General features: G+C 43.3%; 1 protein-coding gene across 1 annotated transcript in view; it reads right to left on the bottom strand.

The window, feature by feature from the left end:
* Positions 1-22,814, bottom strand: part of polr1b (RNA polymerase I subunit B) — a 33,163-nt gene extending 10,349 nt beyond the window's left edge. Inside the window, exons 1-9 of the mRNA XM_067985121.1 lie at positions 22,599-22,814; positions 21,765-21,932; positions 20,430-20,576; positions 15,343-15,475; positions 9,058-9,194; positions 7,718-7,941; positions 5,052-5,223; positions 1,976-2,147; positions 8-289 (exon numbers count right to left, since the gene is read on the bottom strand). Coding sequence (XP_067841222.1) covers positions 8-289; positions 1,976-2,147; positions 5,052-5,223; positions 7,718-7,941; positions 9,058-9,194; positions 15,343-15,475; positions 20,430-20,576; positions 21,765-21,932; positions 22,599-22,790 — 1,627 coding nt within the window. The 5' untranslated portion in view covers positions 22,791-22,814. The remainder of the gene's footprint in view (positions 1-7; positions 290-1,975; positions 2,148-5,051; positions 5,224-7,717; positions 7,942-9,057; positions 9,195-15,342; positions 15,476-20,429; positions 20,577-21,764; positions 21,933-22,598) is intronic.
* Between the last annotated feature and the right edge of the window lie 3,865 nt (positions 22,815-26,679).

Raw genomic sequence — 26,679 nt, 5'->3', positions numbered from 1 at the left:
CATTTACCTAGCGCACAAAGCAGAGCTGGCAGAGAGACTGTACTTGACGTCTGGGTCACAATCTCACAAATAGCAGTCAAGTGATTCATCAGCCCACAGGGCTCTCCATCCGGAGTGTGCACAGGGCACAGGAAGCCCCAGGACTCTGGCAGTAACTTGCGTACAGAGGTCGTTCTCATCTTAGCAAAAGCAGCTCCTCTGTGCACGCAGCGGAAATGGGAGAGATAACGGATGAAATTCAGCTTGTCTGCCACAATGCACAAACCAGAATCCTGCAGCATTCCCAGACCTGGGGAGAAGAGAAATACATTTAAAATTAACATGTAAAATTTCCAGCATTAAGATTATTACGAGACACACAGCACGTCGCATCAGGTTCATGTCTGCGTTTCAAGAATAGACTTGATCACGTGTATTCTGTATATATTTTACATAATGGTTGAATGTGCCTCATTTTTGTGAAGATTCAATAAAGAATACCCACAGGTTTGTTTTTGTTGGTTTACGCAAGCAGTTTTTTGTTTACATTTTTACAGCAATGTTTTTATTTTGAGTTAAAGGCAAGATTTCCTCATTAGGTACTTTCTTTCCTTCCTTAGATTCACCAAAACACCTCACAATCTCCATGGCCAAGAGGTGACCTACTGGCAGACCTCCACCAATAACGCTTGTACCAGGGCCCTTAGCTCCTGAGAATAGCACTGTATCAAGGGACACTGATATACGGGGTGCATCATGTGGATGAAATCAGCCAACAATCCTTTCTGCTGTAAGGTGACTATCACCAAGGATTATCTGTATCTAAACTGTATTTGTTTTTCCTTTTTTGAACTGGTGCATTTATAATGTCAACTGTCCAATTTGTAATAATTTGTCAATGCTTGTGGATGGCCGAGAAACACATAGAATCATACGGCACAGGAGGCCATTCGGCCCATCGTGCCTGTGCCGGCTCTATGAAAGAGCTATCCAATTAGTCCCACTCCCCTGCTCTTTCCCCAGAGCCCTGCAATTTTTCCCAAGTATATATCCAATTCCCCTTTGAAAGTTACTTTTGAATCTGCTTCCACCACCCTTTCAGGCAGCGCATTCCAGATACAATGTTAATTATTTATTTTACTGCAGATTTCGTGTAAAAGATGTTTAATTTCTTAAGAAAATCAATTTTCCTAGGTTGAAGCCCCGGCCCCCTCAGACAAGAGAGACATTAAATTTCCTGTAACCTTCCCAAAGGGGGACTTGTTTTTGGACCCAAAGTACAGCTTCTGGTCCCCTATATTTTTATGACCTTGGTCCCACACTGGAAATCTAGACTCAATTAAACCCAGAGCAAGCAATAATGTGAAAAATTAATAATAATGTGATAACGACCCTCATTCTTGTGCTGAATCATCTTGCCTCTGTTCAATACATACCATTTTGTGGCATAGCCCAGATTGGGGACACAGCATGTTAGGGATGAGAGTCTTTACAGTCTACAATCCACCACCACTCCACAGCACAGAGTGGCTCCACTGGATCCCTCTGCAGATCTGAATGTCTCAATCATTCAATGTTAATGAATACAGCCAGAATCCAAACAGACTGGTTAAACCAAACCAGCTGAATCAGGACAAGATCAACCAAATCCTTATTGGTTTAAGCATGTTTCAGTCCATCTTGCTTTTGAAAATTCAAACAGAAGTAGTAACACCTTCACCCACTGCTGGAAGAGTTTGCATTCTAGTTGTAAGAACTATTGGTTATTACTTCGGTATTGCTTCAAGCACAGCAGCACAAGCTTTACAAACATGTGCAAATCTGCAGCAATTTCCTGTCATAGTCTATAAATATATATTTTTTTAAATCACATTTACTGACAGAAAACAAAAAAGCAGCTTCCAGGTCAGATTTGCCGAAGTAACTTTAATAAAATTGTCTATTTGCGAGCTGCTCTAATCATGTGGACATCTTGTTATAATAGCAGAATACTCACCTGATTTTGAGCGCAGGTTTCCTGTGGCCAAAAGATACTCAAATGGTCGCGTTAGATCTGCCACTAAATTAAACACTTTCATCAGGTTTTCTGAACTAATCTGGATTGTTCCTTTTTGGCTCTTTTTGTCCAATGCTAATTTTATGGACTGTAACCAAAACTCCATCTTCTCCTGTCAATGAGAATTAGGGGAAAAGAACTCAGTATTTCTTCACAAAAAAAAACAACTGCAATTAGTACCAACATCAACTTGAGTGCTAGGTTAAAATTTTCCCACACTGATTACTTAAAGTTTGAGTTTGGCTCGGTTGGTGGTACTGAATCAGAAGGCTGATATTTCAAACCCCATTCCAGGACTTGAGCACAAAATCTAGGCCGACATTTCAGTGCAGTGTGGAGGGAGCACTGGACTGTGGGAGGTGTCATCTTTCCGAAGAGACATTAAACCTGTATGTCTGTTCAGATGGATGTAAAACATTCCATGGCACTTTTTTGAAAAGCGGGCAAGGTTAGGAGACGAAGGGAACTTTGTAATTGTCCATGTGCTTGTAAATATTTTACTAAAGGGGGATTCAACCGCTACCCTTACAAAGGCCTAGTTTTCCCTTTTACACAAGCATTTTTTTTTTATTTTCCTCTTCTTTATTTTCTCCCCGCATCTTCTCTTGAAGGCATTGATTTCTTGCTGTGTTGCTGTCCCACAGCCTCTGGTTGCTCTCAGGTACCTCCTCTGATTGATCGTGCGAGCCTACACTGCACGTGTCAGCAAGCTATTTGACTGGCACAAGGTTGCCGGATAACAATCAGGAATTGGGAGCTCTTTCTGATTATTCCCTTCCAAACCCAGGGGAGCCCAGGCAATTGCATCTCTAGCCAAAAGCAAAATACTGCGAATGCTGGAAATCTGAAATAGAAACAGAAAATGCTGGCAACACCCAGCAGGTCAGAGTTAATGTTTCAGGTCAATGAAACATTAACCCTACCTTCCTCTCTCCACAGATGCTGCCTGACCTGCTGAGTGTTTCCTGCATTTTCTGTTTGCACCTCTAGCCACCCTGGCTAAGATCAGCTGATTGGCACAGACCTCAACACACCTGCCCTGTATCCCTCAGCTATTCACGGAATAAACTTATTCAGCCATCAGGGGATCCCAGAACAAAACTAACTTGAAGAGTCAAAACTCGGTGGAAACTTTGAAAGCCCGACACGGTGGGCTAACCTTCCCAGACGGCACTGTAAACAAGCAAAGCAATGGCATCCCCTACAATTCTGAAGAAATGAAACATTTAATGCTGAATATAGCACCGGGCAAAGAATTTTGTTTCTAAGCAAGCTATTGAAATTTACATTTTTTCCACCAACAGAACAGAATTCCAGTTCAAAATCCAAGCTTAATATTGCTCACTTACAACATATTTTATATAAATTGTACTTAATGTAATGTATAACCTGGGGAAAAATACACACTTATTCCATCCAAAATGTGCATCCTCTCAGCTCGTAGAACAGAAGCAATCTGTCAAATGTTGCAGTAATTCTCTTTCCTGTATCTCCAACTAATCTCGACTAAAAACCTGAACTGATTTGTCTAAACACAAAAATTAAGACCTAACTTTTTGTAACTCAAAATTAAATATACATAGCAAATTTAATATATATTATGGCATCTTAATAGGATTTTCCCACTGTAAAGCTACCTGTCACCTCTGGGATTTAGTTCAAAAATGAGAACGGGGTGAAAGCCTCCCCAGTCTCAGATTGTTAGGCTCCTATTTGAAATGAGTTTGGACAGTCTCAATCCCGTTACTAGCGAGCTCAGAGCTCAAAATTGACCTAATTTGACATATTAAAAAAAGGAAAATTGTCCAGTAAGGAATGCTGTCCTGTTTTTCTCTACATGATTGCTACCTGACCTGGGAGGGCCCTTGATGCTGAAAGTGCTCCATTCCCCAGCACTAACTTCACTCACTGTGATCACCTGTTTTCCAAATGTTGAAATTGAGGCCCCATCTGCCTGTTCCAATAGCTTAACTGGATGTTAAAGGGTCCCATGGCACTATTCAGGGAGTTCACCTGGTAACCTAGCCAAAATTCCTCCCTTAACCAACACCATCAAAAAGAGATTAACTTGCCATTCATCTCAGGTTGTTTGTGGGATCTGGCTGTGTGGAAAATGGCTGCCACATTTGCCCACATACAAGAGTCTGCATTTCAAAGTGGAGTGCTTTGGGATGTTTCTGGAAGATGCGGTAATTCATTATATATAAATTAATGTCTTTTTAATAAACCACCAGAGGGCACTACAAACTAAGGATCATTATGTATGAAATTACCTCCATCTACCATTGAATTAACCCATTATATACTGAAAAAGCAGCATTAGTTCATAATATTCAAATCCATCAGGCAAATGTGATGCACACAATGAACGGTAACCAAGCTTGCTTCAACAGCACCTCCCATTCCTGTGATCTTTACCACCAAGAAAGACAAAAGCGCCAAGGTCATGAGACTACCAACACCTCCAGGTCTCACACCATCCTGGCTTGGATATATATCTTCATTTCTTCATCATCAGTGGATCAAGATCCTGGAATTCTCTACCTAATAGCATCATGGGAACACCAACAGTTCAAGGATTGCAGTGATTCATGGAGAAGACCCAACTATCAGCCTCTCTGAGCAACTCAGGACGGGCACATCCCGAGAACAAATAAAAATCAAATGAAAAAAACCTGGAAACTACCAGTAGGGCCTTTTATTTTATATTAAAAATTGCTATTGCAAAAAATTGTTATTGGAGCTCTGGCGAGGTTGACAGCAGACTGTAAATATACTCTATGTGGAAATTGATAAAAGGTCATTCTCAGATACAGTTGACAAAAGTGTCACATTTTACCCGCTCCCCATTCAAAAAAGTTAATTAAAATCATATTTTGCAATTATTGCAAAAAATCAAAATCGGGAAATTAGGTTGCAATTACAGTAGTGTGGGTTTCAGGTGGGTGTTGCAAATATAATCTACATTTAGATATATGAGTACCAGCCCATTCCTAGTATAATGCAGTGGACTAACCTTCAAAAACATCAAATAGAGCTGTCCGGGAGTCAACACTTCATGATTTATCAAACTATCTGGATTCTCTTCCTGACATTCATCCTTGGCAAATGCAAACAGCTTCCGGGTCATCAAGCAGAGCAAATAAAACTTCTCCACATTGGATTTTAGATGTATACACAGGCACTGACTGCGGATGAACAAAGAGAGCACAATCTTATATACCAAGTATTAACCGTAGGAAACACACACTAATAAAATCATTAGCTGTGTTTCTAGGTAACAGTATTGTAGACCAATTCTTAACATGACAGTTTTTGAAGTGAATGGACAAATTTAGTAGAGAGGTTCCTTTACATATTAGCACATAGCACACGGCATTGTTTTAAAATTAAAATGTTTTTGGACCGGGTGGTCCATTGAACTTTTTGAGACCTGGGTTCAAATACAACCAAGCCTATGGGCTAAACGCTTCCTCTCCCACAAGGGGAAAATCTTGATCCAAGATCCTAAATAATTTCAGTTTATTTGCACCAAATATCAAGTTGTCGAAGAGTTCATCCTTTAAACGGAATAAGAGGCATCTCAAACTGTCATGTAAGCAAACCAGTTTGAAACACGTTTCTTTGCAAATGACTGTTACAAAATGCAAAAAAGTCTTCTCGTTTCCACTGGCTGCAAGTGTCCTAAAGCACTTAATCTAAGTTGACACTTCACTGTAATACTAAGATGTTAAACCGAGGCCCGTCTGCCTGTTCCATTAGTTCAGGGGGATGTTAAAGATCCCATGCAGTATTCAAAGAAGAATGACAGATATCCTACCCAACATTTCTCCTCCAACCAACACAACCTAAAAAAACAGACTGACTGGTCATTCATTTCACTGCCGTCTCTGTGACAATACTGTGCACAAAGTATTCACCTGTATAACAACAGTGGCTGTTAATTGTACAATAATGACTTGCATGTGAAGTGCTTTCAGATACTTCTGAGAGATGCCATATAAATATAAGAACTTGCTTGCTTCCTTCTTAACTAAAGATAAACAAAGTGATCTCAACCCAACTCCAAATGGGCAGGATTAGACGTCACAAAACTACTTAAGACAGATTCACTGAAGAAACTTTTTTTTAAAAATACAAAAAATTACAATGTATAAAAAGTGAAAGATGAATTTTCCATCCTGCCAAGTTATATAAAGTTTAGATATTTTCTTTTTGACCTGCAGCTAGCTATCCCATGAAGCACTGCTTGACTCAATGGACTGTGGTCATGTAATTCAGAGTAATTCTTTCCCAGCTCAATGATGAGACAAGACAACAGGAATTCTTATTCAACCTAACAAGACAATTTAACAGCTAAGATCAATTCTAATATTAAATTAACAATAAGGCAATCTTTTCAATTTAAGGTATTTTGAGAAGTCTAATGGACTCGTTCTTTGTTACACACAATGTTAACAGAAAAGTGGATAACTAAATAGACACCTAAATCTTTTCCAATCACTGTATACCTCCGACAAGAATATTAAGTTTTTATCCCTTGGTTTTCAGAGAAGGTGGATAAGAGGATTGTAGAATCACCAGGAGTAGGTGTAGAACAGTTGGTGAGGGTTATTATTCAACTAGAGATGGTACTAAAGAAGTTATTCAACCTTGAAAATCCATATCATCTTACTAATTTTCCAAAATTCTTTGTAAAGGAAAATTGAGAATGGAGTGGCAAATGTGACACCCCTTTTCAAGACAGGATAGAGAGATAATCCAGGAAATTCTAGGCCAGTTAATCTTACTTTAGTTGTTGGTAAACTATCAAAGTCTATAATACGGGATGAAATTACTAAGATGAGAGTTAATTAATTAATCAACAACAACAACTTGCATTTATATTGCGGCTTTAGCGTAGTAAAACGTCCCAAGGAGCTCCACAGGAATGTAATCAAACAAAATCTGACACCGAGCCACATAAAAAGATATTAGGACAGATGGCCAAAAGCTTGGTCAAAGAGGTAGGTTTTAAGGAGTGTCTTAAAGGAGGAGAGAGAGTTAGAGAAGCAGAGTTGAGAGAGTGAATTCTAGAGCTTAGGGCCCAGGCAGCCGAAGGCATGGCCGTCAATGATGGAGTGATTATAATCGGGGATGCGCGAGAGGCAAGGATTGGAGGAACGCAGAGATCTCAGAGGGTTGTAGGAGGTTGCACAGATAGGGAGGGGCGAGGCCATGGAGGGATTCGAGAACAAGGATGAGAATCGAGGGCAGTTAGCACAGATTTTAAAAAGTCGGGTCATTTTTGACCAACTGTGTGCAATTCTTTGAAGCTCTCAATAAGATGCCACATAAAGAGACTTATGAAAAAGATAATAGCACGTGGAATTAAAAGAAATGTGGCCACATGAATTGAGGGCAGAAATCAAAGGGTTAGTGTAAAAAGAAATTCCACACACTTTAAAGACGAGACACACTCCACAGGAATCTGTGCTGGGCCTACTGAACGCACAGCAGCGGAGATACAAGACTGTCACCAGCCTGTCAACCTACTGCCACTTCCCTCTCACCATTATGGTTTCGATGTCACTCATCCGACTGCTGCTTCTCTTCTAGGCATCAGTTTAATTCAGTTCACCAGTCTGGCTCCAGGTCTGGACATACACAAAAGCATATGCGCATAAAAAAAGCATCACTTACTCAAGCAGGAATTCTGCAGCTTGCTCGTTCGTGTACCACTCTGGGAGGTAAAGTTTCACACGGAATCTCTCCCCCAGATAATTCAGGACTTGCTTCTTTGTGGTGCACCCTTCCATCATCACCATTCTCAACATCTGTGCCACACAACTCTTAAAGAAGGAGTTGTCCTCTTTTCCTTTAATCAGCTCCTGGTAAATCTGGTAGTCTGTGAAATCAACCATCGCCTGCAAAATAAGACAGGAAAAACACTACTAGGTAAGGGTGAAATAAAACAGCAAATTCTGAAAATACATAGCAGGTCTGACAGCACCTGGACAGCAAAGAGTCAGGCTATCATTTCGAGTGGAGAACTGAAAAGGAAAGCGGAGAGAGCCCTGTTACAAGACTGGCCAAAGCAAAGATAAAGGTCCCCGAGTACAGAATAACTATTATTACAAAGAGGCAACTAATAGGATTTACAGCCTAAAATATATATTTTTTTTAAGTATCATGTAATATGTTATGAATAAAGACATATTCAAAAATTCAAATTGATTTTGTGTGTGTTTTGGGGTACCCCTTGTTTTTGTTTCAAAATCTTCCTTCCTTTTCTTTGCTCCATTTGATTTATTTTTCTGCCCCATTTTAGGCTCTTCCCACCATCAACTATGGGGCAAACTTGCATCTAAAGCCCCTATTAATGCCCCTTTAATTGGTATCTGCACTATTAGAAATGATTTATTTCATATTTTCACTGCCAGTTTTCCATGCTAATAATATAAATAAATAAGTCAACAAATCTTTGGTTATTTAGTAGCTTTTCTTTTGTAAATTCTTCCTGCCCAACCCCCATCTTCAGATCTTTAGTCCATCCAGCCTTGACTGCTCTGCTGCTGAGGTGATAGTCAGATAGTCTACACCCAGACCATTTCCAGTACACTCTAAAGCAGGCAACAGGAAACAGCAGAAGCAGTCATATCCGATGCTCTCCCTCCCATTTTCCCTCCCTTTGCAGGGAGATATAGAATCACGGAATCATACATCACAGAAGGTCGTCATTTGGCCCATCATGCCTCTTTGAGAGAGCTATCCACAGTCTCCCCATTCAGTACAGCTCGGATCAGGAATGGAGAAGAGCAAAGACCGAACTTACTCATCCGCTACTGCATAACTCTGAGCATCAGTGCCCAGCACCAGCCCATTGCCCCTAAGAACTAGAGTGGTTTGGTGAGATTCTCACCTGTAAAGTAAACCAACTAGACCGTGGAATGCAAGATTTAATACCAAAACACATCCCTCAAAAAGATTCAGCATGTTTTTAATCCCAGCCCAATTGCAGCCAGTGCAATATTCCATCTTACCTTAAGTGCAAAGCAAAGTGGTATGAAGAAGAGTTCCTTCTGGTAAATGAAGTTGACCATTATGGTGCCGTTGTCCAGATAGTGGAGGTTCATATTAATAGCAGTGTGCTCATCCTTCACACAGTGCATGCTGATACCTGGTAGGAGAAACGCAACACTCAGAGTTTGCATAGTTTTCAAAACGCTCGTATCATTTTCATTAACTATCACTTTATTGCAAGTTAATATTTTCTCCCCCTCAAGTCTTGCAAAGTCACGAACAAGAAATGTGAGCAGGCAACCTGATCCCAGGCCTCTCCTCAATACCATTCTAACAGCATAAGTAATAGGGAGTGCACTGAGGGGGAATGAACCAATCTTCTACCACTTCATGACACAGTTGGCTGGCAGTCAAATTAGCCCATCAAGCATGAGGATCAGGATTTTAAATTTGCAGTTTTGAGGAACCAGGAACCAATGTAGGGCTAGGAGTAATGGGTGAGTGGTGCTTGGTGCAAGATAGGATTACGGCCAGCAGAGTTTTGGATGAGCTGAAGTTTACAAAGATGGGAGGCTGACCAGGAGATCATGGGAATTTTAAAGTCTGGAGGTGACAACAGCAAGAATGAGTGTTCGAGTGGCAGATAGGCTGAGGTGGGAGTGAAGAGGTGTAGGGTTCTCCAGCGTGCTGGCAGGAAATATTCACAACTTTAGTGGTTGTACAGTCAAAGTTGCTTGAGTCATTGGTGTGTAAGAGTAATATACCTGCAGAGTAGCCCCTCTGTTCTGATGTGAACAGCCTGTGTTACTGCAGACTGTTTTCTGCCTTCGGGACTTTGTTAAAATCAATCTGGTTTAAACATTGCAATAAAATGTGGTGAGAGGATATGGGTTCAGAGGCTCAATTCAGAGAACACGGGAGGTTGCGAACAGTCTGGTTCAGCCTGCAATAGTAGCCAGGAAGAGGTAGAAAGTTTGTGGCAAATTTTCTCAGGGCAACTAGGTATGGGCAATAAATGTCAGTTTTGCTAGCGTCGCCCACATCCTTAGAACAAATTTTTTAAAATTAATAAATAATAATTGCACCATCCCTACCACTGTCCCAGCTTACTCAGCACAGATATCAAAAGTGAGATCTTCCTGGTATGTTTTGGTCAGTTACTGACTGGATAAGCTCACAGAGTCATTGAGGGAACCTTACTATTCTCGTTTATTGGAAAATTGCTGCAAGTATAGCAAGGATCATGTTCAGGATCAAGAGTTTTAAATTTGCTGACGTAACTATTGATAGTCATTGCCCAGCACATTAAAATCAATACTGATGCTGCAACACTGCAAGTGCCTTTAGTATCCTTTAGCTCTGCAGAAGTGGGAAGTCTTGGTGCAGAGACAACAAACTACGTATTAATAGGGAAGCCACACAAACACCACCTCGATCTGGTATAGAACCTTGGTTAGAATTGTGCACACTTGGGAGAACTGTGCACAGTTCTGGTCTCCATATTATAAAAAGGACATAGAGGCATTGAAGAGGGTGCAAAAAAGATTTACTAGGATGATACTAGAACTGAGAGGATATCCTTATCAGGAAAGGCTGAACAGGCTGGGGTTCTTTTCCCTAGAAAAGAGAAGACTAAGGGGTGACCTGATAGAGGTCTTTAAGATTATGAAAGGGTTTGATAGGGTAGACATAGAGAAGATGTTTCCACTTGTGGAGGAGTTCAAAACTAGAGGTCATAAATATCAGATAGTCACTAATAAATCTAATGGAGAATTCAGGAGAAACTTCTTTACCCAAAGAGTGTTAAGAATGTGGAATGCGCTTCCACAAAGAGTAGTTGAGGCAAATAGCAGAGATGCATTTAAGGGGAAGCTCGGTAAGCAGATGAGGGAGAAAGGAATAGAAGGGTATGCTGATAGGGTTACATAAGAACATAAGAAATTGGAGCAGCAGTAGGCCAATCGGCCCCTCGAGCCTGCTCCGCCATTCAATAAGATCATGGCTGATCTGATCCCAACCACAAATCTAAAGAACACAAGAAGTAGGAGCAGGACCCGGCCACATAGCCCCTGGGCCCTCTCCGCCACCCACAGGGCATTGACCGATCCGAACTCAGCTTCATGTCCAATTTCCTGCCCGCTCCCCATAACCCCTAATTCCCTTTACTTCTAGGAAACTGTCTATTTCTGTTTTAAATTTATCTAATGATGTAGCTTCCACAGCTTCCTGGGGCAGCAAATTCCACAGACCTACCACCCTCTGAGTGAAGAAGTTTCTCCTCATCTCAGTTTTGAAAGAGCAGCCCCTTATTCTAAGATTATGCCCCCTAGTTCTAGTTTCACCCATCCTTGGGAACATCCTTACTGCATCCACCCGATCAAGACCCTTCACAATCTTATATGTTTCAATAAGATCGCCTCTCATTCTTCTGAACTCCAATGAGTAGAGTCCCAATCTACTCAACCTCTCCTCATATGTCCGCCCCCTCATCCCCGGGATTAACCGAGTGAACCTTCTTTGTACTGCCTCGAGAGCAAGTATGTCTTTTCTTAAGTATGGACACCAAAACTGTATGCAGTATTCCAGGTGCGGTCTCACCAATACCTTATATAACTGCAGCAATACCTCCTTGTTTTTATATTCTATCCCCCGAGCAATAAAAGCCAACATTCCGTTGGCTTTCTTGATCACCTGCTGCACCTGCATACCAACTTTTTGATTTTCTTGCACTAGGACCCCCAGATCCCTTTGTACTGCAGTACTTTCCAGTCTCTCGCCATTAAGAAAATAACTTGCTCTCTGATTTTTCCTGCCTAAGTGCATAACCTCACATTTTCCATTATATTGCATCTGCCAAATCTCCGCCCACTCACCCAGCCTGTCTATATCCCCTTGCAGGTTTTTTATGTCCTCCTCACTCTCTACTTTCCCTCCCATCTTTGTATCATCTGCAAATTTTGATATGTTGCACTCGGTCCCCTCCTCCAAATCGTTAATATAGATTGTAAAGAGTTGGGGACCCAGCACCGACCCCTGTGGTTGCCAGTCCGAAAATGAACCATTTATCCCAACTCTCTGCTTCCTGTTCGATAACCAATCCTCCACCCATGCCAGAATATTACCCCCAATCCCGTGATTTTTTATCTTAAGTAATAATCTTTTATGTGGCACCTTGTCGAATGCCTTCTGGAAGTCTAAATACACTATGTCCACTGGTTAAAATTAATTAATTGAATTTAAATTCGCCAGCTGCCGTGGCAGGATTTGAACTCATGACTCTGGATTTTAGTCCAGGCCTCTGGATTACTAGCCCAGTAACATAACCACTATGCTACCGTACCCGGTTAGATGAAGAGGGGTGGAAGGAGGCTCGTGTACAGCATAAACGCCAGCATAGACCAGTTGGGCCAAATGGCCTGTTTCTGTGCTGTAGACTCGATGGTACAAATCCAGCTCCATGTTACGCACTCAGCAAAGATCAAAATAGGGACTGCAAATCAGCTCAGAGCACAGGAAGCTGCTACTCAGCCCAACCACGCCAGTACCAGCTCTTCAACTGGAGCTACATTCACCAATCCCACTGCTCTCAGCCTCTGCACCGAGTGACTTCCGCTCTGATTTCAACATCTCAATGTACTTTTCCCTCTCTCCTCTGAGTTCAATACCTTCCTGTCCACCCTTAACCTCTCCCTCCATATAAACTCTCCTACCCCTGTTCACGAGTCATCTCACGTGGCCTCTCTATTCCCTTCGTCTGAATCACAGACTCTTAAGACCATCTCTGATCACTTCTCTGAATCCCTCACCACTCACATCCCCCTTCCAACCTCACTTCCTTCTGCATATGCCCCTGGAACAAAGTCTCCCCCAACACCACCACCACTTTCAAAACTCCCAACCGTCTCGCGTTTGGCCCTCCGTTCACCACGATGCTTCTACAGCTATTGAGCTCTTCAATCTCACCCTCTCCTACCTCTTTGATGCCCTTGTCCCCAATAAAACGCTTTATTCTCTCTCACACCCTGGTCATTCCCTATGGTACGGCTCCCTCAAGTCCAAGGGGCGCAGGCTTGAACGTATATGGCGTAAAACTAGTTTAGCCATTCATCGTCGCTGAACCACATCAAGCACTATTGGGCCCTGCTCTCCTCCGCCAAACTGCTCACATCTCTAGGATCATCCTGGAATGCAAAGATAACACCCCCCCCCCCCGGCTTCTTTTCACCACTACCAACTGTCCATCTGATATTGTAAATGGTTCCCTCTCTGGTACCGTCCATTTCCCTTTCAAATCTTCCATCATCACGCCCTCTTGAAAAAATTTGACTGATCGCCACCCTTGACCTTGCAAATTGCTGCCCCATCTCCAACCTCCCTTTTCTCTCCAAAGTCCTCGAACGTGTTGTCACCTCCCAAGTCCGTGCCAATCTTTCCCGCAACTCCATGTTTGAACCTCTCCAATCAGGTTTCTGCTCCTGCCACAGCACTGAAAGGCCCCTAACTAAAGTCACAAATAGCATCCTATGTGACTTTGACTGTAGTGCATTAGCCCTCCTCATCCTCTCCACAGCCTTTGACATGGTTGACCACACCATCCTCCTCCAACGTCTCTCTTCCATTGTCTCCATTGAGTGGGACTGCCCTTCCCACTCTCACCTATCCAGTTGTAGCCAGAGAATCTCCTGCAATGGCTTCTCTTCCTGCCCTGCTATCTATCCTTGGCCCCCTCCTATTTCTTACTTACATGCTAACCCTCGGCGACATCATCTGAAGACGTGGCATCACGTTCCACATGCACGCTGACAACACCCAGCTTTACCTCACCACCACCTCTCTCGATCCCTCCACTGCTTCTGTGTTATCAGACTACTGCCCGACAGCCAGTCCTGGATAAGCCGCATTTTCCTCTAATTAACCATGGGAAGGCCAAAGCCATTGTCTTTAGTCCCCGCCACAAACTCCGTTCCCTTGCCAACAATTCCATTCTCTCTCTTCTTTTCCATTTCTCCCTGGCCAATGTCTCAGGCTGAACCAAACTGTTCACAACCTCGGCGTCCTATCTGACCCCATATCTGCTCCATCACAAAAACTGCCTACTTCCACAACATCACTTGTCTCCTCAGCCCATCTGCTGCTGAAACCCTCATCTATGCTTTTATTACCTCCAGACTTGACTATTCCAACGCTCTCTTGGCCAGCCTCCCATCTTCTGCCATTCATAAACTTGAGCTCATACAAAACTTTGCTGCCCATATCCTAACCTGCACCACATCCCACTCACTCATCACCCGCGCTCATTGGTTCCCAGTCCATCAATGCCCTGATTTTAAAATTCTCATCCCCATGTTCAAATCCATCCATGGCCTCGCTTCTCCCTTTCTCTGTAACCTCCTCCAGCCTTACAACCCTCCAAGAGCACTGTTTTCCTCCAAACTCCGGGCCTCATGGGAGGTTGCTGATTACGCCATAATACAGAATTACTGAACTTCAATGCGGTCACACGTGTGTTTAATGCAAAGGTAGGCTGACTGTTGTGTGTACCACTGAGCAATAGACCACAAGAGACCAATTTGTAACAGTAGTCTTCAAGAAAAAGATTGTTGACACGACAGTACAGTTTAAAAACTAGTCACTGGTTCCCCTGAATGGCTCATCAATTTTATCTGATAAGCAGCACAATCACACAGACCAACAAAGATCGCACATTCAATCGTCGGTCTGTGCTATGTGAGCTGATCTCAGCCCAAGGGGCAGTGGTCGAGGTGCTACAATTGGCTATAGTGGTTTCGGATTGGAGAGGGAAAATAACAAAAAACAAATCAGGTATAGTTCTCATTCCTGCTTGCTATCCAGTGACCCCTCTTGGAAGTACATGTTGATCGATGTCAGATGAGGACAGATTCAGGCTCAGCTGAGACATTCGACAGTCTGTCAACACCCGCTGTTAGGGCTCACACATGAATGAGGGCCAGTTGGGCCAAGGTGCCCTGTGCGCACGGAACTAGGCAGGAGTCATCACTTCAGGCAGAGGGAGGAAAATTGCGGGGAGAGGGGCGAATAAGAGGAGGAAAGGGTTGACGCCACTGGGGACGTACATGGGCATATTACTGGAAATGATGTGATTTTGGGAACCAAACAAGTGGAGGATTCAGAAAGAAATCTTCCATGAACCAACCATTACTAGCACTGGTGCAGATAACACAAAATCTAATGTGCTTTTAATTCACATTTCCCAAAATCTCAACCATGATTAAAATAACGCTCAGTTATCAAGCTCTAAATTTCTTTTTAAAATCTGCAATTACCATACTGGGTGTAGCCAGGTCCTCTGCTCTTCCACTTGGGTCTCACCATAGCAATTGGAAAATTTCGTCGTGGCATAATCAACATCCGGACGATCTTTTCTATACCATTTATTATGAAGTATCCTCCCATCTCCTGTTGAAAAAGGATATACATCAGTTTCCATCCGGTGTCTCTTCTCTAAAATTACAGTATGTCAAGTTGATCTTAATTTTGAACTCAAAGCAGCAATTCTTTGAGTACAGTCAATGATAATTACTCACCCGTCACCTCTATCTTTAAATTTTACTTTTCAAAACACAACCTTATTCGTGGAGGTCCTGTATCACCCCTGTTTAATGCTGAAAGATCACAAGATATGCTGACTTAACATCAACTGAGAAAGTCCGCTTCCAGTATGCCTATTCCAGACAATCAGTGAATGAAAACAGATTCCTCAGCAACATTTATGTGGGGATTTTTAAAGGATCTTCATGAATAGAACACACCAGGTCTAGATTGGGGGGGGGGGGGGGGGGGGTGGGGAAGAACTATGCTTTAGCGATATCATAAAAGTATTGGGACAATTTCCTGAATTCATTCTTCGCAGAGAAATTCTAACAGAAATTGTTCATAACTTTTTTTTTTATTCATTCATGGGATGTGGGCGTCGCTGGCGAGGCCGGCATTTATTGCCCATCCCTAATTGCCCTTGAGAAGGTGGTGGTGAGCAATGCTGGAGTCTATAATTAAGGATAGGGTGACTGAACACCTCGAGAATTTTCAGTTAATCGGAGAGAGCCAGCATGGATTTGTGAAAGGTAGGTTGTGCCTGACAAACCTGATTGAATTTTTTGAAGAGATGACTAAAGTAGTGGACAGGGGAATGTCAATGGATGTTATTTATATGGACTTCCAGAAGGCATTTGATAAGGTCCCGCATAAGAGACTGTTAGCTAAGATAGAAGCCCATGGAATCGAGGGAAAAGTACGGACTTGGTTAGGAAGTTGGCTGAGCGAAAGGCGACAGAGAGTAGGGATAATGGGAAGGTACTCACATTGGCAGGATGTGACTAGTGGAGTCCCGCAGGGATCTGTCTTGGGGCCTCAATTATTCACAATATTTATTAACGACTTAGACGAAGGCATAGAAAGTCTCATATCTAAGTTTGCCGATGACACAAAGATTGGTGGCATTGTAAGCAGTGTAGATGAAAACATAGAATTACAAAGTGATATTGATAGATTAGGTGAATGGGCAAAACTGTGGCAAATGGAATTCAATGCAGACAAATGTGAGGTCATCCATTTTGGATCAAAAAAGGATAGAACAGGGTACTTTCTAAATGGTAAAAAGTTAAAAACAGTGAATGTCCAAAGGGACTTAGGGGTTCAGGTACATAGATCATTGAAGTGTCATGAACAGGTGCAGAAAATAATCAAGAGGACGAGAGTACAAGAGGGCAGAAGTTATGCTGCAGCTATACAAAACCCTGGTTAGACCGCACCTGGAGTACTGTGAGCAGTTTTGGGCACCGCACCTTCGGAAGGATATATTGGCCTTGGAGGGAGTGCAGCGTAGGTTTACTAGAATGATACCCGGACTTCAAGAGTTAAGTTACAAGGAGAGATTACACAAATTGGGGTTGTATTCTCTGGAGTTTCGAAGGTTAAGGGGTGATCTGATCGAAGTTTATAAAGATATTATGGGGAACAGATAGGGTGGATAGAGAGAAACTATTTCCGCTGGTTGGGGATTTTAGGAGTAGGGGGCACAGTCTAAAAATTAGAGCCAGACCTTTCAGGAGGGAGATTAGAAAACATTTCCACACACAAAGGGTTGTAGAAGTTTGGAACTCTCTTCCGCAAACAGCAATTGATACTAGCTCAATTGCTAAATTTAAATCTGAGATAGACAGGTTTTTGGCAACCAAAGGTATTAAGGGATACGGGCCAAAGGCAGGTATATGGAGTTAGATCACAGATCAGCCATGATCTTATCAAATGACGAAGCAGGCATGAGGGCTGAATGGCCTACTCCTGTTCCTATGTTCTTGAACCACTGCAGTCCGTGTGGTGAAGGTTCTCCCACAGTGCTGTTAGGAAGGGAGTTCCAGGATTTTGACCCAGCGACGATGAAGGAACGGCGATATATTTCCAAGTCGGGTGGTGTGTGACTTGGAGGGGAACATGCAGGTGGTGTTGTTCCCATGTGCCTGCTGCTCTTGTCCTTCCAGGTGATAGAGGTCGCGGGTTTGGGAGGTGCTGTTGAAGAAGCCTTGGCGAGTTGCTGCAGTGCATCCTGTGGATGGTACACACTGCAGCCACAGTGCGCCGGTGGTGAAGGGAGTGAATGTTTAGGGTAGTGGATGGGGTGCCAATCAAGTGGGCTGCTTTGTCCTGGATGGTGTCGAGCTTCTTGAGTGTTGTTGGAGCTGCACTCATCCAGGCAACTGGAGAGTATTCCATCACACTCCTGACTTGTGCCTTGTAGATGGTGGAAAGGCTTTGGGGAGTCAGGAGGTGAGTCACTCGCCGCAGAAAACCCAGCCTCTGACCTGCTCTTGTAGCCACACTATTTATATGGCTGGTCCAGTTAAGTTTCTGGTCAATGGTGACCCCCAGGATGTTGATGGTGGGGGATTCGGCGATGGTAATGCCGTTGAATGTCAAGGGGAGGTGGTTAGACTCTCTCTTGTTGGAGATGGTCATTGCCTGACACTTATCTGGCGCGAATGTTACTTGCCACTTATGAGCCCAAGCCTGGATGTTGTCCAGGTCTTGCTGCATGCGGGCTCGGACTGCTTCATTATTTTGAGGGGTTGCGAATGGAACTGAACACTGTGCAATCATCAGCGAACATCCCCATTTCTGACCTTATGATGGAGGGAAGGTCATTGATGAAGCAGCTGAAGATGGTTGGGCCTAGGACACTGCCCTGAAGAACTCCTGCAGCAATGCCCTGGGGCTGAGATGATTGGCCTCCAACAACCACTACCATCTTCCTTTGTGCTAGGTATGACTCCAGCCACTGGAGAGTTTTCCCCGATTCCCATTGACTTCAATTTTACTAGGGCTCCTTGGTGCCACACTCAGTCAAATGCTGCCTTGATGTCAAGGGCAGTCACTCTCACCTCACCTCTGGAATTCAGCTCTTTTGTCCACGTTTGGACCAAGGCTATAATGAGGTCTGGAACTGAGTGGTCCTGGCGGAACCCAAACTGAGCATCGGTGAGCAGATTATTGCCGCTTGATAGCACTGTCGACGACACCTTCCATCACTTTGCCGATGATTGAGAGTAGACTAATGGGGCGGTAATTGGCCGGATTGGATTTGTCCTGCTTTTTGTGGACAGGACGTATCTGGGCAATTTTCCACATTGTCAGGTAGATGCCAGTGTTGTAGCTGTACTGGAACAGCTTGGCTAGAGGTGCAGCTAGTTCTTGGGCACAAGTCATCAGCACTACAGCCGGGATGTTGTCGGGGCCCATAGCCTTTGCTGTATCCAGTGCACTCAGCCGTTTCTTGATATCACGTGGAGTGAATCGAATTGACTGAAGACTGGCTTCTGTGATGGTGGGAATATCGGGAGGAGGCCTGGATGGATCATCCAGTCGGCACTTCTGGCTGAAGATGGTTGCAAACGCTTCAGCCTTGTCTTTTGCACTCGTGCTGGACTCCGCCATCATTGAGGATGGAGATCTTTGCAGAGCCTCCTCCTCCCGTTAGTTGTTAAATTGTCCACCACCATTCACGACTGGATGTGGCAGGACTGCAGAGCTTTGATCTGATCCGTCGGTTGTGGAATCACTTAGCTCTGTCTATAGCATGTTGTTTCCGCTGTTTAGCATGCATGTCGTCCTAAGTTGTAGCTTCACTAGGTTGGCAGCTCATTTTTAGGTTCGCCTGGTACTGCTCCTGGCATGCTCTTCTACACTCCTCATTGAACCCAGGGTTGATCCCCTGGCTTGTTGGTAATGGTAGAGTGAGGAATATGCTGGGCCATGAGGTTACAGATTGTGCTGGAATACAATTCTGCTGCTGTTGATGGCCCACAGCGCCTCATGGTTGCCCAGTTTTGAGCTGCTGGATCTGTTCTGAATCTATCCCATTTAGCACGGTGGTAGTGCCACACAACACGTTGGATGGTGTCCTCAGTGCGAAGACGGGACTTCGTCTCCACGAGGACTATGCGGTGGTCACTCCTACCAATACTGTCATGGACAGATGCATTTGCGACAGGTAGATTGGTGAGGACGAGGTCAAGTAAGTTTTTCCCTCGTGTTGGTTCGCTCACCACCTGCCGCAGGCCCAGTCTGGCAGCTATGTCCTTTGCTAGAAATAATCAGATCCCCACCATGTTTACAAAGTCATTAAAACAGCGACCTGGAAAAATCTTCCCCAAGGTAATAAAAGTTTGTACAATGCAAGAAACATGTTCTCAGCAGAGTTAAACTACTGTATAACATAAGAAATAGGAGCAGGAGTAGGCCAATCGGCCCCTCGAGCCTGCTCCGCCATTCAATAAGATCATAGCTGATCTGATCCTAACATCAATCTAAATTCATGTCCAATTTCCTGCCCGCTCCCCGTAACCCCTAATTCCCTTTACTTCTAGGAAACTGTCTATTTCTGTTTTAAATTTATTTAATGATGTAGCTTCCACAGCTTCCTGGGGCAGCAAATTCCACAGACCTACCACCCTCTGAGTGAAGAAGTTTCTTCTCATCTCAGTTTTGAAAGAGCAGCCCCTTATTCTAAGATTATACCCCCTAGTTCTAGTTTCACCCATCCTTGGGAACATCCTTACCGCATCCACCCGATCAAGCCCCTTCACAATCTTATATGTTTCAATAAGATCGCCTCTCATTCTTCTGAACTCCAATGAGTAGAGTCCCAATCTACTCAACCTCTCCTCATATGTCCGCCCCCTCATCCCCGGGATTAGCTGAGTGAACCTTCTTTGTACTGCCTCGAGAGCAAGTATGTCTTTTCTTAAGTATGGAAAGATTTCCTCTCTTCCTTCCCCTAAAGTGCTGCCCCCACCCCCCAAGATAGAATATCACACTAGGAGAGAAGGAAGTCAGGCTAAAGATATTAATTCATTACCTCTGCTTCTTCATGGTGCTTAATAAGATCTTGTGGAGAGAGGCGGTATAGGTTGCAGAGTTTAGATTTTACCATAACGGGGATCAAACCCAGGCTCTGTTTAATAATCCCTTTCGGTACACCATTCACTGACCAGCTAATGTCTGCCTGAGAAGGGGAAAAAAAAGAAAGTTAAAGAATTGCTGTTTGCAAAAGGCCTGACATAGATGAAAAAGACTGGATACATTGCTCTGTCCCTTTTTAAAACTAAAAATACATTGTAGGCTATCAAATAGGACACAGGTGGAACTCTCCAATAACTCGGTCATGACAGACCATGTTGATACAGCACAAACTCTGAACTCAGCTCAGGTCAGATGCCCAGTTTACATCACAGCTGCCAGTAACGCTGAATAACAGTGAATGATCAGGTATCGACAGTGTGCAGTCATTTTATCCAATGGCAATTGAGAGCTAAAATCGTGCAACTCGGTGTTCCTGGATTAGGAATGGGGCGGGGAGGGGAAATTATCCAGGGTGCCCACTCCCGATTACTACTGCTTGCAACTGGAAAGTACACAAGTAAAGATGTTGGCTGAGGACACGATCTTGCACAAGTGCGAACAGGATGAACAGCTCACCGATGATCATTGGCAAGCATAACACATGAAGAACGGCCACTTGAGTGAAGTACCAGGGGACTCCTAGTGGCAATGGAACCATGCCCGAATGCGAGTCATTGCTCGCAGATACTGTAATGGTTATAGAGCTGGATTACCAATCCAGTGGTTGTGAGTTCAACTGCCATCATGGCAAGTTGTGAAACTGAATTCAACAAATTTGGTAATTTGTGGGCAGGCACCAGAAAAATGACCAAGAACATGCCAGACAGTCATTAAAAACCCAACTGGTTCAATGATGCTCCCCTACCCACTCTGACCTACACATGACCCCAGTTCAACACTATGTGGTTGATTTTTAATGTAGAGTTCATCAATAATGCCAGCGTTGCCCACATCCCAAGAACAAATTTTAAAAATTAAGCTTAAAAGCAGGAAAATCATACGGTTGATATAAATCTAGATGCGCATCCAGTTATGCATCAACTCATCTCAAGGTGACCCAAAGGGCTGTAAACACAGGAGGTAGATTTTCCTATCATTGTTATTTTAAACTGGTTATAACCAGCGTTAAAAGTAACACCAATCGTAAAAGTCTAGGCCAACGAGATAATGATGATCTTTTACCTGGTACCAGAATAATTCCACTCCTGCAGCAGGTTATGTGAATGCAGCACTTTTTAACCTATATTGAAAACACTCTAGAAAGCTATGAGTCAGAACAAACGACACTTACTGTTAACTTGCCCTTGTAAGTACTCCGTCGTCCTCTACACTCCGCTGGGTAGACTTTCAGGTCACTGCAGATGCTACCTTTAGGTACCATGGGGGGGTTGATGACAGCATCCACTAACGCCAGGCTGATGCGCTCATTTTTATAATTGAACTCCAATGGAGGAATAGCCTGTGGTGAGCATATTTAAACCAATGTGTCAGTAAGAGATTTGAAGGAAGATTTAGAAATCACATCTCTATGCTGCACTATCACGTACGGCGCCATCTTAGAAAGACGCCCTCGGCAACTTGTTCAGTTCTGAGGAAAGGTCCATACCCAAAACCTCTTGCCTGCCCTCTCCACGGATGCTGCGTGACCTGCCGAGCGTTTCCAACACTTTCTGGTTTTTGGTCCAGGTTTCCAGCAGCTGCTGTATTTTGCTTTTTGTTCAAACTCAGCAGGTTAAAACACACAAGAAACATGGGCTGTTGAGGCTTTTTTTAAAATCAAATACGTGTATGTTCAGACAATGGGTGAAGACAGGAGTGGTCTCTGAGATGATGCCCCCTGTGGTCAAATAGCTTACCAACACAAATGCAAATAATAATAATTAACAAAAATACAAAAAAAATAGGATTGAGGGTGGACGGGGACAGACATGGAGGGAGATTTGGGGGGGGGGGGGTGAGATGGAGCGCCTGTTGAACAGTGACCCTAAACCAGAAGTGACGGGCCTTTGAGGAGGAGAGAAATCAAACGGGGGGGGAAACAAAAACACAACTAAACGAATGAAGAGCCGCCCAGGGCTGCTCCAGGGTCCGGCCCCTGGTGCACGTGCCCCGGGCCCACACTCACCTGCACGGCTCGCGTCAGCCCCTCGCTCACCGCCTGGTCGAACGACTCCACGTGAGCTCTGACCAGCTCCTGCAGGGCCTGGTGCTGCTGCTGCTGCTCGGGCCCCACTCTCCCGGCCCCCGGCTCGGTCAGGTTCTTCAGGCTCGGCCGGAGCCTCTCCTCGCCGCACAGACTCCGCCATTTGCCGGCCATGTCCAACCCCGACAAAGGCACCGGACGGGGGGGGGAACAATTGCACCAGCGACAATAGTTCCGCTTCAGGATCATCTCACTGAGCACCAACTGTAAGGGCGGAGAGGGCAATGCACAGGGCTTTCCACTCAAGGCTCATTCATATTCGTTTAAAAATCTGGCCCGTTTTCATGTATATTGTTCCAATTTAAAAAAAAATTTGTGCATACACACACACATTTAAAAAAAATGTTGCAGTTATATACAAATCATCTAGAGAGAAAAAAAGACAGGTTGACTTTTACATTGAGCTGTGTTTGTTTTTAAGGGTGGTATACAATCATCAAAGTAAGCGTAACCTGTTCTGATGTTTGTCACACTTTTTAAAAAACAAAGCATGGCTCCATATATTTAAATGGATTCGTGGCCTGGTTCACTCTTTTTGATAGTATGCATTGAAGATCAGAAAATTCAGACTTGAAAACTCTCATTCATTTTGTTTTTAAAAATGTGACTCGTTTTGTCATAGGTCACTCTTAAACAGTAAATTTCAATCTAATGTTTCTCTGTCATTGGATTTTCTGGAAATGTTAGTAAGATTTAAAGAAGGAGTACCACAGTACTGAAAAATTGTTTTACTATAATTGAAGTTATATGATGCAACAAATCCTCAGGTTTTATATTACCATCATCTTTATTATACATGCCACATTTGGATATTTCCTTCCATTTGGAAGACTTCAGTTTTGGTCATTATATCACTAAGAAAGGTATACATGCATTAGAAAATGTACAGAAAAGAGCAACAAGACTGATCTCCAGCATAAGGGGTCAGTATTAGGACCACTGCTCTTTTTGATACATAGTAATGACCAGGACTTGGGTATAGAGGGTCTAATTTCTAAGTTTGCAGATGTCAAGAAACCCAGAAATGTAGTAAACAATGTGGAGGATAGTAGCAAACTTCAGGAGAATATAGAGTAAATGTGGATCATAGAATCATAAAAAGGTTACAGCATAGAAGGAGGCCATTCGGCCCATCGAGTCCATGCCGGCTCTATGCAAGAGCAATCCAGCTAGTCCCACTCCCCCGCCCTATCCTCGTAGCCCTGAATATTTCTTGCCTTCAAGTACTTATCCAGTTCCCTTTTGAAGGCCATGATTGAATTTACTTCCACCACCCCCTCGGGCAGTGCATTCCAGATCCTAACCACTCGCTGTGTAAAAAAGTTTTCCTCATGTCACCTTTGGTTCTTTTGCCAATCACCTTAAATCTATGTCCTCTGGTCCTTGACTCTTCCGCTAACGGGAACAGTTTCTCTCTATCTACTCTGTCTAGACCCTTCATGATTTTGAATACCTCTATCAAATCTCCTCACAACCGTCTCCCTTCCGAGGAGAACAACCCCAGCTTCTCCAGTCTATCCACGTAACTAAAGTCCCTCATCCCTGGAATCATTCTAGTAAATCTCTTCTGCACCCTCTCTAAAGCGTTCACATCTTTCCTAAAGTGTGGTGCCCAGAACTGGGCACAATACTCCAGTTGTGGCCGAACCAGTGTTTTATAAAGGTTATCATGACTTCCATACTTTTGTAACAGGAGAAACTGTTTCCAGTAACCAGAGGGCACAGATTTAGAGCAGATATCAAGAAAAACTTTCATATTTGGTGAAAAAGTTTGAAATTATCTGCCAAACAAGGTAATAGACACAGAACATTGGGGTTATTTAAAATACGATTATGTACCATGATGGAAAATTTAAAGCACTAGAAGGATGAGCTTTGATGGGCCAAATGACCATTTCTCATCCTTGATTTTTCCTATTTTCTTGTAAAGGTCATAAAGTTTAAAATGTAAACAGATTGTACAATATAAAGAACAACTGCCTAGCACTTAAGTTTAAAGTAATAATTCAACCATAGTTCATTGATGTTCACAAGTCACTCAAGTATCACTTTCATTGTTTATACTGTTATCATAGCAGCCTGACTGATTTATCATCTTCTATCTCTCTGTCAGCATCTATTATGTTACTTGTACTGAAAGGACATGTGGTTGCCTAAAAGACAATATCCTATGTAATTAGCAAAGCAGAATAGAACCAGCTGGATAGAATTGGAAATAATTTTATCAGCCTTGGAAATAATTTATCTCTAGCATAATAAAGCAAGCCAAAGCATATAATAAAATCTGGTTGTTGCAGATATGAAATGGAGTTTTGTTTTTCAGTCTCCTTTCTTGTTTAGTACACTGCCCTGTGCTGATTTGTTTTGTCTTATGTTAGAGCCACATTTAGATCAATTGTATTGAATAGTTCACCCTCCCTTATCCACAATATTATCATCCACCAGCCCGACTATCCACCAGAATTTTTGATGGACAAATCCTCGCACCAGATGTCACCTCTTTGCAGGGCTTCTTTTTGTCATTTGTATTTCATCTTTTCTTGGTGAATCTGTGTATTCTTTCACGCTATTTGTAAAAGCAAGATTTAGGGATCTTCAATTATCCAGGGGGAGGGTTTCCCTTCATTACGGCTGACAGCAGACATTTCACTGCAATTCTCACAATCTACCGTAAATGGGTATCTATTGCATTATGGAGAACCATTGTTTAATTTGAAGCTCTACAACAAGAACTTGCATTTATATAGTGCCTTTAACGTAGGAAAATGTCCCAAGGTGCTTCACAGGAGTGTTATCAAAAAAAATGTTACACCGAGTCATATGAGGAGATATTAGGACAGGTGACCAAAAGAGGTCAAAGAGGTAGGTTTTAAGGAGTGTCTTAAAGGAGGAGAGGTAGAGAGACGGAGGGATTTACAGAAGGAATTCCAGAGCTTAGGGCCTAGACAGCTGAAGGCATGGCCACGAAAATAGGCAGATTTGCTGCTTTAATTCATGTCACACAGTAGGAAGATCATCCATATCTGTGTAGACTAAAGAAACAATCAGGCTATTTTTTTTTTAAAAAGGCTTAGTCCCCAAAGTCTGAATTTATCCAGTGAGTACCTCAGCCATACATACCAGAGAAATTCCAAGTTTGATTTCCGGTCTGGGCTGAGTTAGCTGACTCAGTCAGGACAGTAGTAAAGGTGTTAGCCTCTGTGCCCCTGGGTTAGGGAAGGCAAAATTAGCCAGAGAGCTCTGGTGGAGGTATGCACATGTTGGCATCAACAAGGACAGGACCAGCCTAGGCTGTGATTCCCTACCCCTTCCCCCCACCCCGTGGGCAAATAGCCTGCTGACACTGACCGTCAAGGCACACACCAGAATAACGACCGCTCACTGAGCTGCAGGAGGGCAACCGAAACCTGTGTAACAGAAACCCAGCAAGCAGTGAACACCTTCAGGTAAGAGGAGGGATGAAAAATGGTGAGTAAAAAAGTTAAAAGTTTACCACTTATTACACTTTTTCTTGTATGCCAATTTATGAAATGTAAATAATCTTAAAATCTGCAACTGAATTTTAAATCAAAACTTTTATGTTACGTTTTTACAAGTAATGATGCACGCACTTCAGAAAGTAGACAATGCTGAATTAATAATAGTCATTTGGTTAGCATTAGCTTTCTTGAGCCTCTAAGCTGCTTGTAGACGATGAGATATACAGAACTGTTTAAAACTGGTTCCTCGCTGCAGTTTAAAGCCATTATATTCATTTCTCCCCCCACTTTTGTCCACGCATTTCTTCTCTCCCCTATCTTCTCCTTTCTCGGCATTCCTTTCTTCTTCCATAACCTCCCTCTGGTACTTCATCCAAGTGACCGTTATTCATGTACGAGCCTTGACCGTGAGTGGTAGTAGGCTATTCAAGTGCAGGGGGTGGGTGGGTGGAGGAAAAAAGGAGGGGCATCACCACACCATCTGATCCCACGTGACACCCACCCTTCCGCTTTCTACCCTCACT

Source organism: Heptranchias perlo, chromosome 5, assembly GCF_035084215.1.
Source record: "Heptranchias perlo isolate sHepPer1 chromosome 5, sHepPer1.hap1, whole genome shotgun sequence".
In the NCBI taxonomy this organism is placed as follows: domain Eukaryota; kingdom Metazoa; phylum Chordata; class Chondrichthyes; order Hexanchiformes; family Hexanchidae; genus Heptranchias; species Heptranchias perlo.
Note: the sequence above shows the minus strand (reverse complement) of the source record. Positions and strands in the feature narration are given on the sequence as shown.